This window comes from Physella acuta, unplaced genomic scaffold, assembly GCF_028476545.2.
Source record: "Physella acuta isolate Inbredline_101_S28 unplaced genomic scaffold, ASM2847654v3 ptg000658l, whole genome shotgun sequence".
Lineage (NCBI taxonomy): Eukaryota > Metazoa > Mollusca > Gastropoda > Physidae > Physella > Physella acuta.
In genome coordinates this window covers 1,215,980-1,230,650 of record NW_026732177.1, presented here as the reverse complement: position 1 = coordinate 1,230,650, position 14,671 = coordinate 1,215,980, and the positions used below count along the sequence as shown (strand labels likewise).

At 44.8% G+C, this 14,671-nt stretch overlaps 1 protein-coding gene across 2 annotated transcripts in view; it reads right to left on the bottom strand.

Moving 5' to 3' along the window:
* The window catches only part of LOC131948695 (nuclear pore complex protein Nup205), a 57,944-nt gene that overhangs the window by 17,975 nt on the left and 25,298 nt on the right, over window positions 1–14,671 (bottom strand). For both annotated transcript variants that reach the window (XM_059310359.1, XM_059310360.1), the window contains 11 exons: window positions 14,478–14,639; window positions 13,862–14,107; window positions 10,532–10,672; window positions 8,854–9,194; window positions 8,038–8,229; window positions 7,202–7,436; window positions 6,979–7,077; window positions 4,998–5,152; window positions 3,607–3,801; window positions 2,339–2,454; window positions 1,813–1,954 (listed from right to left, as the gene is read on the bottom strand). In XM_059310359.1, coding sequence (XP_059166342.1) covers window positions 1,813–1,954; window positions 2,339–2,454; window positions 3,607–3,801; window positions 4,998–5,152; window positions 6,979–7,077; window positions 7,202–7,436; window positions 8,038–8,229; window positions 8,854–9,194; window positions 10,532–10,672; window positions 13,862–14,107; window positions 14,478–14,639 — 2,024 coding nt within the window. The remainder of the gene's footprint in view (window positions 1–1,812; window positions 1,955–2,338; window positions 2,455–3,606; window positions 3,802–4,997; window positions 5,153–6,978; window positions 7,078–7,201; window positions 7,437–8,037; window positions 8,230–8,853; window positions 9,195–10,531; window positions 10,673–13,861; window positions 14,108–14,477; window positions 14,640–14,671) is intronic.

The following is a 14,671-nucleotide window of genomic DNA, read 5'->3' as shown; positions in this document are numbered from 1 at the left end:
AAACATTTTTTCTGATTTTTTTTCTCAGTACTTTAACATTTTTAATACAAAAGAACAAATGATCAGGAAAAATGTGCGAACGATAGCGCAGAAAATAGTAGGTACTTTATAAAGGAAACTAATTAATTCTTTAAAATTAGTTTGGCATCCACTTAAGTAAAATTTGATATCAGATTGAACTGTCATCAGGTTTTGACCCACATGCCAAGTTTGAAATGAATCAGTTTTTTAGAAGTGGTCAAAATTTTGCTCGCCAGTTTTGATCCATGACAAAAACACAACAGATGAAAGACAGAGAATAGGTGGTAAAAAAATATTTTTCAGAAAAAATCTGCTTGGATTGGGAACAGTAATGAAAAAATTTTTAATTCATGAGTTCTTATTCATAGAAAACTGAAGCATGTTAATTTTTCTACCACAATCATAGATTGGATTAGTATTAGAATACTTAAAATCTGTGTTTGCAAAGTAAACATGTCAAAAATTTCTATACAATATATGAAATCAACCCTATGTGAAAACTCCAAGAAGTAAATACAAAAAAAAAAAAAAAACCAACTAAAAAAGGCAGCTTTAGCATGACCTAGATTTAAAACTTGGACTGGGCTAAACAAATGATTAAAGAGAGAAAATATTATCAAACACTGGGAACAGTGTGGCTGCCTCCTTATTTTCACCCCCCCCCCCCCCAATGATGTGAGGTCTATGTTTACCTGTGTAGCTGCCTCCTTATTTTCACCCCCCAATGATGTGAGATCTACCTATGTTTACCTGTGTAGCTGCCCCCTTATTTTCACCCCCCAATGATGTGAGGTCTACCTATGTTTACCTATGTAGCTGCCTCCTTATTTTCACCCCCCAATGATGTGAGGTCTACCTATGTTTACCTGTGTAGCTGCCTCCTTATTTTCACCCCCCAATGGTGTGAGGTCTACCTATGTTTACCTGTGTAGCTGCCTCCTTATTTTCACCCCCCAATGACGTGAGGTCTACCTATGTTTACCTGTGTAGCTGCCTCCTTATTTTCACCCCCCAATAATGTGAGGTCTACCTATGTTTACCTGTGTAGCTGCCTCCTTATTTTCACCCCCCAATGATGTGAGGTCTACCTATGTTTACCTGTGTAGCTGCCTCCTTATTTTCACCCCCCAATGATGTGAGGTCTACCTATGTTTACCTGTGTAGCTGCCTCCTTATTTTCACCCCCCCAATGATGTGAGGTCTATGTTTACCTGTGTAGCTGCCTCCTTATTTTCACCCCCCAATGATGTGAGGTCTACCTATGTTTACCTGTGTAGCTGCCTCCTTATTTTCACCCCCCAATGATGTGAGGTCTACCTATGTTTACCTGTGTAGCTGCCCCCTTATTCCCCCACCCCAATGATGTGAGGTCTACCTATGTTTACCTGTGTAGCTGCCCCCTTATTCCCCCCCCCCCCAATGATGTGAGGTCTACCTATGTTTACCTGTGTAGCTGCCTCCTTATTTTCACCCCCCAATGATGTGAGGTCTACCTATGTTTACCTGTGTAGCTGCCTCCTTATTTTCACCCCCCCCCCCCCCCCAATGATGTGAGGTCTATGTTTACCTGTGTAGCTGCCTCCTTATTTTCACCCCCCAATAATGTGAGGTCTACCTATGTTTACCTGTGTAGCTGCCTCCTTATTTTCACCCCCCAATGATGTGAGGTCTACCTATGTTTACCTGTGTAGCTGCCTCCTTATTTTCACCCCCCAATGATGTGAGGTCTACCTATGTTTACCTGCCTCCTTATTCCCCCCCCCCAATGATGTGAGATCTACCTATGTTTACCTGTGTAGCTGCCTCCTTATTTTCACCCCCCAATGATGTGAGTAAGGCCTGACAAAACTGCAGGACAGCAAAGAGCAGCAAGCGGTATCTGGAGAGTGGGCTGGGCAGGAGGTCCTCTTCCTCCTCTATCATACGACTTGCGCTGTAAACATGGTCCCAAGGGTTAGTTTACCAAACCAACAGATTTGTTCATGGAACTAAACTGTGTCCTGTGGCATTTTGAACATTCCAATAATACCCTCATTGAACTTTAAATGAGAGAAAATATCTTCAATGTCCACAATGCTTTTACTGTACCTCACCTACCAACAGGATTCACCGAGAACTTAACGGTGTCCTGCCCCATTCGGGAGGTCCCACCCACTGACACACTATAAACATTAGCTCATACATTTAATGTGTCTGCCCGCCCAATGAAAAAAATATAGAAAAAGCCCAATATAGAAAAAGCGCAAAAAGGAATCAACTATAATTTCAGTAAGACAAAATAAAGTTAGTTTCCTCATGAAGTAAAATGTAAACCTACTCATCTGATTCTGGTCGCAGGCTGAGAACAGAACAGGCAGCAAGTTTCTCTAAAGCTCCTCCGTGTAGCAGTGTTCTAGCCCCTTGAACTGACTCAGCCACTCGGGTCAACAAAGACTGGAAAACAAAACTACAGGCTAAACACCAGGTTAACTGGCTAATCACAAGGTTAACTGGCTAAATCAACCAGGTCAATGGCTAAACACAAACAGGTCGCTGGCTAAACACAACCAGGTCCAATATTTCAACATAGTAGGGGCATGATATAATGAAGTAGATGTACCATTTTAGAGTGAAATATGTAGAGGTAGATGTACCATTTTAGAGTGAAATATGTAGAGGTAGATGTACCATTTTAGAGTGAAATATGTAGAGGTAGATGTACCATTTTAGAGTGAAATATGTAGAGGTAGATGTACCATTTTAGAGTGAAATATGTAGAGGTAGATGTACCATTTTAGAGTGAAATATGTAGAGGTAGATGTACCATTTTAGAGTGAAATATGTAGAGGTAGATGTACCATTTTAGAGTGAAATATGTAGAGGTAGATGTACCATTTTAGAGTGAAATATGTAGAGGTAGATGTACCATTTTAGAGTGAAATATGTAGAGGTAGATGTACCATTTTAGAGTGAAATATGTAGAGGTAGATGTACCATTTTAGAGTGAAATATGTAGAGGTAGATGTACCATTTTAGAGTGAAATATGTAGAGGTAGATGTACCATTTTAGAGTGAAATATGTAGAGGTAGATGTACCATTTTAGAGTGAAATATGTAGAGGTAGATGTACCATTTTAGAGTGAAATATGTAGAGGTAGATGTACCATTTTAGAGTGAAATATGTAGAGGTAGATGAACCATTTTAGAGTGAAATATGTAGAGGTAGATGTACCATTTTAGAGTGAAATATGTAGAGGTAGATGTACCATTTTAGAGTGAAATATGTAGAGGTAGATGTACCATTTTAGAGTGAAATATGTAGAGGTAGATGTACCATTTTAGAGTGAAATATGTAGAGGTAGATGTACCATTTTAGAGTGAAATATGTAGAGGTAGATGTACCATTTTAGAGTGAAATATGTAGAGGTAGATGTACCATTTTAGAGTGAAATATGTAGAGGTAGATGTACCATTTTAGAGTGAAATATGTAGAGGTAGATGTACCATTTTAGAGTGAAATATGTAGAGGTAGATGTACCATTTTAGAGTGAAATATGTAGAGGTAGATGTACCATTTTAGAGTGAAATATGTAGAGGTAGATGTACCATTTTAGAGTGAAATATGTAGAGAGCACGAAGATTGGCAGGCTGAGGTGAGAGTATGGCCAGTAGCTGACCATCGTCCTCTGATGCCACGGAGTCCACTAGGTGCTGGAGGTAGCCACGCCCACACAGGAAGTTCAGCCATGCATGCTGTCTGTCCATGGAGATGATGGTATCAAACACAGAGAGGGCAAGCATCTGGGAGAAAAGATGATTCAGGTCAAGGGCAACAGACAATCCAGGTCAAGGGCAACAGACAATCCAGGTCAACAGACAATCCAAGTCAAGGTCAACAGACAACCCAAGTCAAGGTCAACAGACAACCCAAGTCAAGGTCAACAGACAACCCAGGTCAAGGGCAATAGACAATCCAGGTCAAGGGCAACAGACAATCCAGTTCAAGGGCAACAGACAATCCAGGTCAACAGACAATCCAAGTCAAGGTCAACAGACAACCCAAGTCAAGGTCAACAGAAAAGTCAAGGTCAAGAGACAACCCAAGTCAAGGTCAACAGACAACCCAGGTCAAGGGCAACAGACAATCCAAGTCAAGACACACAGTGGCCATGACAAGACACACTGTGGCCATGACAAGACACACTGTGGCCATGAAAAGACACACAGTGGCCATGACAAGACACACAGTGGCCATGAAAAGACACACAGTGGCCATGACAAGACACACAGTGGCCATGACAAGACACAAAGTGGCCATGAAAAGACACACTGTGGCCATGACAAGACACACTGTGGCCATGAAAAGACACACAGTGGCCATGACAAGACACACAGTGGCCATGACAAGACACACTGTGGCCATGAAAAGACACACAGTGGCCATGACAAGACACACAGTGGCCATGACAAGACACACAGTGGCCATGACAAGACACAAAGTGGCCATGAAAAGACACACAGTGGCCATGACAAGACACACAGTGGCCATGACATGACACACAGTGGCCATGACAAGACACAGTGTCCATGACAAGACACACAGTGGCCATGACAAGACACACAGTGGCCATGACAAGACACACAGTGGCCATGACAAGACACACAGTGGCCATGACAAGACACACAGTGGCCATGACAAGACACAGTGGCCATGACAAGACACACAGTGGCCATGACAAGACACACAGTGGCCATGACAAGACACACAGTGGCCATGACAAGACACACAGTGGCCATGACAAGACACAGTGGCCATGACAAGACACACAGTGGCCATGACAAGACACACAGTGGCCATGACAAGACACAAAGTGGCCATAACAAGACACACAGTGGCCATGACAAGACACACAGTGGCCATGACAAGACACACAGTGGCCATGACAAGACACACAGTGGCCATGACAAGACAAGACACAGTGGCCTGAGTTACATACCCGGCCTACATGATGACCATCACAGGCATCCCTACAGAGGGTCTCCATAAAGCTGTCCCCGTATGATGTGATTGTCTCCATGTTCTCACTAGCTAGTCTTTCAAACTCTGTTTCATCTCTGGATAAAATTCTTTCCATGCCAAACTCATTGGAAACTGGAACAATTAATCAGTTGAATGTTACAGATAATCTGACTCTGGTAGAGATTTGCATAACTCAAACTGCATGATGTTACATACACTAAAAAAAAAGTGTTGAACAACTGTGGGAGGGATGTTATAAGCACTAAAAAAGTGTTGATCATTACAACTGTTGGATGTTATATGCGCTAAAAAAGTGTTGATCATTACAACTGTTGGATGTTATATGCGCTAAAAAAGTGTTGATCATTACAACTGTTGGATGTTATATGCGCTAAAAAAGTGTTGATCATTACAACTGTTGGATGTTATATGCGCTAAAAAAGTGTTGATCATTACAACTGTTGGATGTTATATGCGCTAAAAAAGTGTTGATCATTACAACTGTTGGATGTTATATGCGCTAAAAAAGTGTTGATCATTACAACTGTTGGATGTTATATGCGCTAAAAAAGTGTTGATCATTACAACTGTTGGATGTTATATGCGCTAAAAAAGTGTTGATCATTACAACTGTTGGATGTTATATGCGCTAAAAAAGTGTTGATCATTACAACTGTTGGATGTTATATGCGCTAAAAAAGTGTTGATCATTACAACTGTTGGATGTTATATGCGCTAAAAAAGTGTTGATCATTACAACTGTTGGATGTTATATGCGCTAAAAAAGTGTTGATCATTACAACTGTTGGATGTTATATGCGCTAAAAAAGTGTTGATCATTACAACTGTTGGATGTTATATGCGCTAAAAAAGTGTTGATCATTACAACTGTTGGATGTTATATGCGCTAAAAAAGTGTTGATCATTACAACTGTTGGATGTTATATGCGCTAAAAAAGTGTTGATCATTACAACTGTTGGATGTTATATGCGCTAAAAAAGTGTTGATCATTACAACTGTTGGATGTTATATGCGCTAAAAAAGTGTTGATCATTACAACTGTTGGATGTTATATGCGCTAAAAAAGTGTTGATCATTACAACTGTTGGATGTTATATGCGCTAAAAAAGTGTTGATCATTACAACTGTTGGATGTTATATGCGCTAAAAAAGTGTTGATCATTACAACTGTTGGATGTTATATGCGCTAAAAAAGTGTTGATCATTACAACTGTTGGATGTTATATGCGCTAAAAAAGTGTTGATCATTACAACTGTTGGATGTTATATGCGCTAAAAAAGTGTTGAACATTACAACTGTTGGATGTTATATGCGCTAAAAAAGTGTTGATCATTACAACTGTTGGATGTTATATGCGCTAAAAAAGTGTTGAACATTACAACTGTTGGATGTTATATGCGCTAAAAAAGTGTTGATCATTACAACTGTTGGATGTTATATGCGCTAAAAAAGTGTTGATCATTACAACTGTTGGATGTTATATGCGCTAAAAAAGTGTTGATCATTACAACTGTTGGATGTTATATGCGCTAAAAAAGTGTTGATCATTACAACTGTTGGATGTTATATGCGCTAAAAAAGTGTTGATCATTACAACTGTTGGATGTTATATGCGCTAAAAAAGTGTTGATCATTACAACTGTTGGATGTTATATGCGCTAAAAAAGTGTTGATCATTACAACTGTTGGATGTTATATGCGCTAAAAAAGTGTTGAACATTACAACTGTTGGATGTTATATGCGCTAAAAAAGTGTTGATCATTACAACTGTTGGATGTTATATGCGCTAAAAAAGTGTTGAACATTACAACTGTTGGATGTTATATGCGCTAAAAAAGTGTTGATCATTACAACTGTTGGATGTTATATGCGCTAAAAAAGTGTTGAACATTACAACTATGGGATGTTATAAGCATTAAAAAAATGTAGCTTACTTGTTGTTGGATCCTCAACTGTGATTGGTTTTTTGGCAATCTGCAAACAGTACAACAATGCTCCATACAAATTAACTCGCACTTTTTGGATTCCACCACCTGAAAACAAGTGATGACAACTGAACATTAAATATTCATAGAATTAGAGTGATGCTAGTTCTAGATGCAGGTTTTGATGTCCTCAAGATTGAAGGTTTTTATCAATGGTTTGTGCTAGACTTACTTGACTTGAGGATGTAGTCAATGAGGCCTCGTAGGACAATCTGCAGGGAGGTGGAGAGGGCGCTGCGAGAACTGGTTCCCCTACTGGACCAGAAGGGATGGGCGGAGCTGTCACCTGCAGAACTCACTGACAGGCTTGATGTGGGCAGGAAACAATGACGCAGGTTTGACATCAATGTCAACAGAACATCTGACACAAGAGTCGTCGCTTCTAAGCTAACATCATCACCAGATACCTGGAAAATATTTGGTCCAGTCACTGGACATTTAACTACAGCCATGGTTGGTCCAGTCACTGGACATTTAACTACAGCCATGGTTGGTCCAGTCACTAGACATTTAACTACAGTCATGGTTGGTCCAGTCACTGGACATTTAACTACAGCCATGGTTGGTCCAGTCACTGGACATTTAACTACAGCCATGGTTGGTCCAGTCACTGGACATTTAACTACAGCCATGGTTGGTCCAGTCACTGGACATTTAACTACAGCCATGGTTGGTCCAGTCATTGGACATTTAACTACAGCCATGGTTGGTCCAGTCACTGGACATTTAACTACAGCCATGGTTGGTCCAGTCACTGGACATTTAACTACAGCCATGGTTGGTCCAGTCACTGGACATTTAACTACAGCCATGGTTGGTCCAGTCATTGGACATTTAACTACAGCCATGGTTGGTCCAGTCACTGGACATTTAACTACAGTCATGGTTGGTCCAGTCACTGGGCATTTAACTACAGCCATGGTTGGTCCAGTCACTGGGCATTTAACTACAGCCATGGTTGGTCCAGTCACTGGGCATTTAACTAGTTAGGAGAGCCTTGTGGTCTACCTTTAACAAAAGCTCCTGCAGAAGATCAAATAAAATGGTCTGCCTGCGTTCCCCACTGATGAGGTCATGTGGAACAGATGTCAACATAACTTCAACAATCTGGCGCCATGATTCAAAGGCTCTTTTCTTCCTCTGGAGGTTCTCCTTAGCCTCGTTGTGTTCTACTACAGTTTCCAGGATCTGGTGGATCTCCTGCAAGAAGTACACAACATTTCAGCTTTTCTTTCTTCAAATCATTATCCATTATTCTGACATGCCAACATACTTCTGTCATGGCACCATACTACTGTGTCACCTGGCATGACACCATACGCCCGTGTCACCTGACATGACACCATACTTCTGTGTCACCTGACATGACACTATACTTCTGTGTCATCTGACATGACACCATACTTCTGTGTCACCTGACATGACACCATACTTCTGTGTCACCTGACATGACACCATACTTCTGTGTCACGTGACATGACACCATACTTCTGTGTCACCTGACATGACAACATACTTCTGTGTCACCTGACATGACACCATACTTCTGTGTCACCTGACATGACACTATACTTCTGTGTCACCTGACATGACACTATACTTCTGTGTCACCTGACATGACACTATACTTCTGTGTCACCTGACATGACACTATACTTCTGTGTCACCTGACATGACAACATACTTCTGTGTCACCTGACATGACACCATACTTCTGTGTCACCTGACATGACACTATACTTCTGTGTCACCTGACATGACACTATACTTCTGTGTCACCTGACATGACAACATACTTCTGTGTCACCTGACATGACACCATACCTCAATGATGTGAGGCCTCTGTCCAGCAACCATTGGACCTTGCTGATTGGCTAACTCTGTGAGCAGGACCTGGCGCAGAGATCTGATGTCGCAGTAGCTGATTCCATCTCTGGTTCTGTGCTCCAAGCTGTGGACAAGCGCCTCCACCTGAGCCTTGTCAAAGAAGTTGACCAGCAGGTGTGGGGGTAGCTTCTCTTCAAAGGATATAGTGTCCAGGATGCCAACAAGTCTGTGGCGGATTTGGTGGCTGGTGGTGATGATGTTGTGGCTGTGGGTCAGTGACAGGAAAGATTCCCTCTCTGCCACACTCACCTCCCCGTCATCTCCAGGCTGGGTACCACCTACAGGGGCAAGGAAACAAACAGTGGAAATACAAAAACTGGTACCACATACAGGGGCAAGGAAACAAACAGTGGAAATACAAAAACTGGTCCAGTTGGGTACCACCTACAGGGGCAAGGAAACAAACAGTGGAAATACAAAAACTGGTACCACCTAGAGGGGCAAGGAAACAAACAGTGGAAATACAAAAACTGGTACCACCTACAGGGGCAAGGAAACAAACAGTGGAAATACAAAAACTGGTCCAGTTGGGTACCACCTACAGGGGCAAGGAAACAAACAGTGGAAATACAAAAACTGGTACCACCTACAGGGGCAAGGAAACAAACAGTGGAAATACAAAAACTGGTACCACCTACAGGGGCAAGGAAACAAACAGTGGAAATACAAAAACTGGTCCAGTTGGGTACCACCTACAGGGGCAAGGAAACAAACAGTGGAAATACAAAAACTGGTACCACCTACAGGGGCAAGGAAACAAACAGTGGAAATACAAAAACTGGTCCAGTTGGGTACCACCTACAGGTGCAAGGAAACAAACAGTGGAAATACAAAAACTGGTCCAGTTGGGTACCACCTACAGGGGCAAGGAAACAAACAGTGGAAATACAAAAACTGGTACCACCTACAGGGGCAAGGAAACAAACAGTGGAAATACAAAAACTGGTACCACCTACAGGGGCAAGGAAACAAACAGTGGAAATACAAAAACTGGTCCAGTTTTCAGCACTCAAAGCTTTCATGCAAAGAAGAAAATGAAAATCTATGGTAAACATGTTCCACAACAAGATAAAAACAACTGTGAACCTATTTTCCTCATCCCCCCAACAACAAAAAAATCCTACTGTAAACCTCTTGTTTACCAACACACACAAAAACCTACTGTAAACCTTTTGTTCACCAACAAAAAAAAATCCTACTGTAAAACTCTTGTTCCCCAACAAAAAAAAATCCTACTGTAAACCTTTTGTTCCCCAACAAAAAAAAATCCTACTGTAAACCTTTTGTTCCCCAACAAAAAAAAATCCTACTGTAAAGCTCTTGTTCACCAACAAACAAAAAAATCCTACTGTAAAGCTCTTGTTCACCAACAAAAAAAAAACCTACTGTAAACCTCTTGTTCACAAAAAAAAAAAAAAAAAAAAAAAACCTACTGTAAACCTCTTGTTCACCAACAAAAAAAAAATCCTACCGTAAAGCTCTTGTTCACCAACAAAAAAAAAACCTACTGTAAACCTCATTTACCAACACAAAAAAACCTACTGTAAACCTCTTGTTCCCCAACAAAAAAAAAACCTACTGTAAACCTCGTTTACCAACACAAAAAAAAACCTACTGTAAACCTCTTGTTCCTCATCGCCCAACAAGAGCTTGACAAGACGCTGGGTGTGTGACCTCTGTCTGTTAAGGGATGTCATCCTCAACTCAATGGCCAAAGTCTTCAGCAGCCAGGTTTGGTGCTCAGCTACGTTATTCACTGAAGGGAGAACACAAGGGTGCTGGTAGATGGGTGGGGAGAACACAAAGGTGCTGGTAGAAGGGTGGGGAGAACACAAAGGTGCTGGTAGAAGGGTGGGAGGGTGGGGAGAACACAAGGGTGCTGGTAGAAGGGTGGGGAGAACACAAGGGTGCTGGTAGAAGGGTGGGGAGAACACAAGGGTGCTGGTAGAAGGGTGGGGAGAACACAAGGGTGCTGGTAGAAGGGTGGGAGGGTGGGGAGAACACAAGGGTGCTGGTAGAAGGGTGGGGAGAACACAAAGGTGCTGGTAGAAGGGTGGGGAGAACATAAGGGTGCTGGTAGAAGGGTGGGGAGAACACAAGGGTGCTGGTAGAAGGGTGGGGAGAACACAAGGGTGCTGGTAGAAGGGTGGGGAGAACACAAGGGTGCTGGTAGAAGGGTGGGGAGAACACAAGGGTGCTGGTAGAAGGGTGGGGAGAACACAAGGGTGCTGGTAGAAGGGTGGGGAGAACACAAGGGTGCTGGTAGATGGGTGGGGAGAACACAAGGGTGCTGGTAGAAGGGTGGGGAGAACACAAGGGTGCTGGTAGAAGGGTGGGAGGGTGGGGGAGGGTGGGGGAGGGTGGGGAGAACACAAGGGTGCTGGTAGAAGGGTGGGGAGAACACAAGGGTGCTGGTAGATGGGTGGGGAGAACACAAGGGTGCTGGTAGAAGGGTGGGGAGAACACAAGGGTGCTGGTAGAAGGGTGGGAGGGTGGGGAGAACACAAGGGTGCTGGTAGAAGGGTGGGAGGGTGGGGGAGGGTGGGGGAGGGTGGGGAGAACACAAGGGTGCTGGTAGAAGGGTGGGGAGAACACAAGGGTGCTGGTAGAAGGGTGGGGAGAACACAAGGGTGCTGGTAGAAGGGTGGGGAGAACACAAGGGTGCTGGTAGAAGGGTGGGGAGAACACAAGGGTGCTGGTAGAAGGGTGGGGAGAACACAAGGGTGCTGGTAGATGGGTGGGGAGAACACAAGGGTGCTGGTAGAAGGGTGGGGAGAACACAAGGGTGCTGGTAGAAGGGTGGGAGGGTGGGGAGAACACAAGGGTGCTAGTAGAAGGGTGGGAGGGTGGGGGAGGGTGGGGAGAACACAAGGGTGCTGGTAGAAGGGTGGGGAGGGTGGGGAGAACACAAGGGTGCTGGTAGATGGGTGGGGAGAACACAAGGGTGCTGGTAGAAGGGTGGGGAGAACACAAGGGTGCTGGTAGAAGGGTGGGAGGGTGGGGAGAACACAAGGGTGCTAGTAGAAGGGTGGGAGGGTGGGGGAGGGTGGGGAGAACACAAGGGTGCTGGTAGAAGGGTGGGGAGGGTGGGGAGAACACAAGGGTGCTGGTAGATGGGTGGGGAGAACACAAGGGTGCTGGTAGAAGGGTGGGGAGAACACAAGGGTGCTGGTAGAAGGGTGGGAGGGTGGGGAGAACACAAGGGTGCTAGTAGAAGGGTGGGAGGGTGGGGGAGGGTGGGGAGAACACAAGGGTGCTGGTAGAAGGGTGGGGAGAACACAAGGGTGCTGGTAGAAGGGTGGGGAGAACACAAGGGTGCTGGTAGAAGGGTGGGGAGAACACAAGGGTGCTGGTAGAAGGGTGGGGAGGGTGGGGGAGGGTGGGGAGAACACAAGGGTGCTGGTAGAAGGGTGGGGAGGGTGGGGGAGGGTGGGGAGAACACAAGGGTGCTGGTAGAAGGGTGGGGAGAACACAAGGGTGCTGGTAGAAGGGTGGGGAGAACACAAGGGTGCTGGTAGAAGGGTGGGGAGAACACAAGGGTGCTGGTAGAAGGGTGGGGAGAACACAAGGGTGCTGGTAGAAGGGTGGGGAGAACACAAGGGTGCTGGTAGATGGGTGGGGAGAACACAAGGGTGCTGGTAGAAGGGTGGGGAGAACACAAGGGTGCTGGTAGAAGGGTGGGAGGGTGGGGAGAACACAAGGGTGCTAGTAGAAGGGTGGGAGGGTGGGGGAGGGTGGGGAGAACACAAGGGTGCTGGTAGAAGGGTGGGGAGAACACAAGGGTGCTGGTAGAAGGGTGGGGAGGGTGGGGGAGGGTGGGGAGAACACAAGGGTGCTGGTAGAAGGGTGGGGAGGGTGGGGAGAACACAAAGGTGCTGGTAGAAGGGTGGGGAGGGTGGGGAGAACACAAGGGTGCTGGTAGAAGGGTGGGGAGAACACAAGGGTGCTGGTAGAAGGGTGGGGAGGGTGGGGAGAACACAAGGGTGCTGGTAGAAGGGTGGGGAGAACACAAGGGTGCTGGTAGAAGGGTGGGGAGGGTGGGGAGAACACAAGGGTGCTGGTAGAAGGGTGGGGAGGGTGGGGAGAACACAAGGGTGCTGGTAGAAGGGTGGGGAGAACACAAGGGTGCTGGTAGATGGGTGGGGAGAACACAAGGGTGCTGGTAGAAGGGTGGGGGAGGGTGGGGAGAACACAAGGGTGCTGGTAGAAGGGTGGGGAGGGTGGGGGAGGGTGGGGAGAACACAAGGGTGCTGGTAGAAGGGTGGGGAGGGTGGGGGAGGGTGGGGAGAACACAAGGGTGCTGGTAGAGTTGTTTGGTGGGAGGGTGGGGAGAACACAAGGGTGCTGGTAGAAGGGTGGGGAGGGTGGGGGAGGGTGGGGAGAACACAAGGGTGCTGGTAGAAGGGTGCGGAGGGTGGGGGAGGATGGGTAAAACACAAGGGTGCTGGTAGAAGGGTGGGGAGGGTGGGGGAGGATGGGTAAAACACAAGGGTGCTGGTAGAATTGTTTGGTGGGAGGGTCGGCTTAACTAAACAATACAAATACAACTCAGCAGGTATAAAACTAACTAAACTGTAAACAATACAAATCAGCAGAGGGAGGGGTGGGCTTAACTAAATACAAATCAGCAGGTATAAAAGTTTACCATATTTAGCCTTATAAAAGTTTACCATATTTAGCCTTATAAAAGTTTACCATATTTAGCCTTATAAAAGTTTACCATATTTAGCCTTATAAAAGTTTACCATATTTAGCCTTATAAAAGTTTACCATATTTAGCCTTATAAAAGTTTACCATATTTAGCCTTATAAAAGTTTACCATATTTAGCCTTATAAAAGTTTACCATATTTAGCCTTATAAAAGTTTACCATATTTAGCCTTATAAAAGTTAACCATATTTAGCCTTATAAAAGTTTACCATATTTAGCCTTATAAAAGTTTACCATATTTAGCCGTATCAAAAGGCAGGTGCTGTAGCTGGCGATACAAAAAGTCATGTGTTGTCCGCAGATAGCGCAGCGTTGGAGGAGATGTGTCCTTGTTGGCACAGAGGGCATAGATGGTGCGGTAGCCTAGTTCTGCTAGCTTTGGTCTGTCCAGCAGACAAGCAGGGCCTTCTCTGGTGCCAAGCCCGCGCTCTAGCACTGCCAGGATAGAATGTAGACAGGTGCGAGGAGAGTCCAAGACACCTGAAAAATATCAAATAGTTGCAATGAATGGCGCAAGCCCTGGTTATGTTGTGTAGTTTTACCAGGGTCCTGTAGTGTTGTTTTAATGATGGGCTTAGTGCCTTACCTGGGTCCTGTAGTGTTGTTTTAATGATGGGCTTAGTGCCTTACCTGGGTCCTGTAGTGTTGTTTTAATGATGGGCTTAGTGCCTTACCTGGGTCCTGTAGTGTTGTTTTAATGATGGGCTTAGTGCCTTACCTGGGTCCTGTAGTGTTGTTTTAATGATGGGCTTAGTGCCTTACCTGGGTCCTGTAGTGTTGTTTTAATGATGGACTTAGTGCCTTACCTGGGTCCTGTAGTGTTGTTTTAATGATGGACTTAGTGCCTTACCTGGGTCCTGTAGTGTTGTTTTAATGATGGGCTTCTGGAGCTGGAACCCAAGGAGCCAGTGCGCCAGGTTGGGGGAGGACTGGTCCAGTGAGACCAGAATCAGCTGGATGATGTGCTCACAGATGGCGTTCTGGACTGGGGGCTCTTTAGGATCTTCTGACTCTGAGAGGAGAAACAACTTGTTACAGACAAAG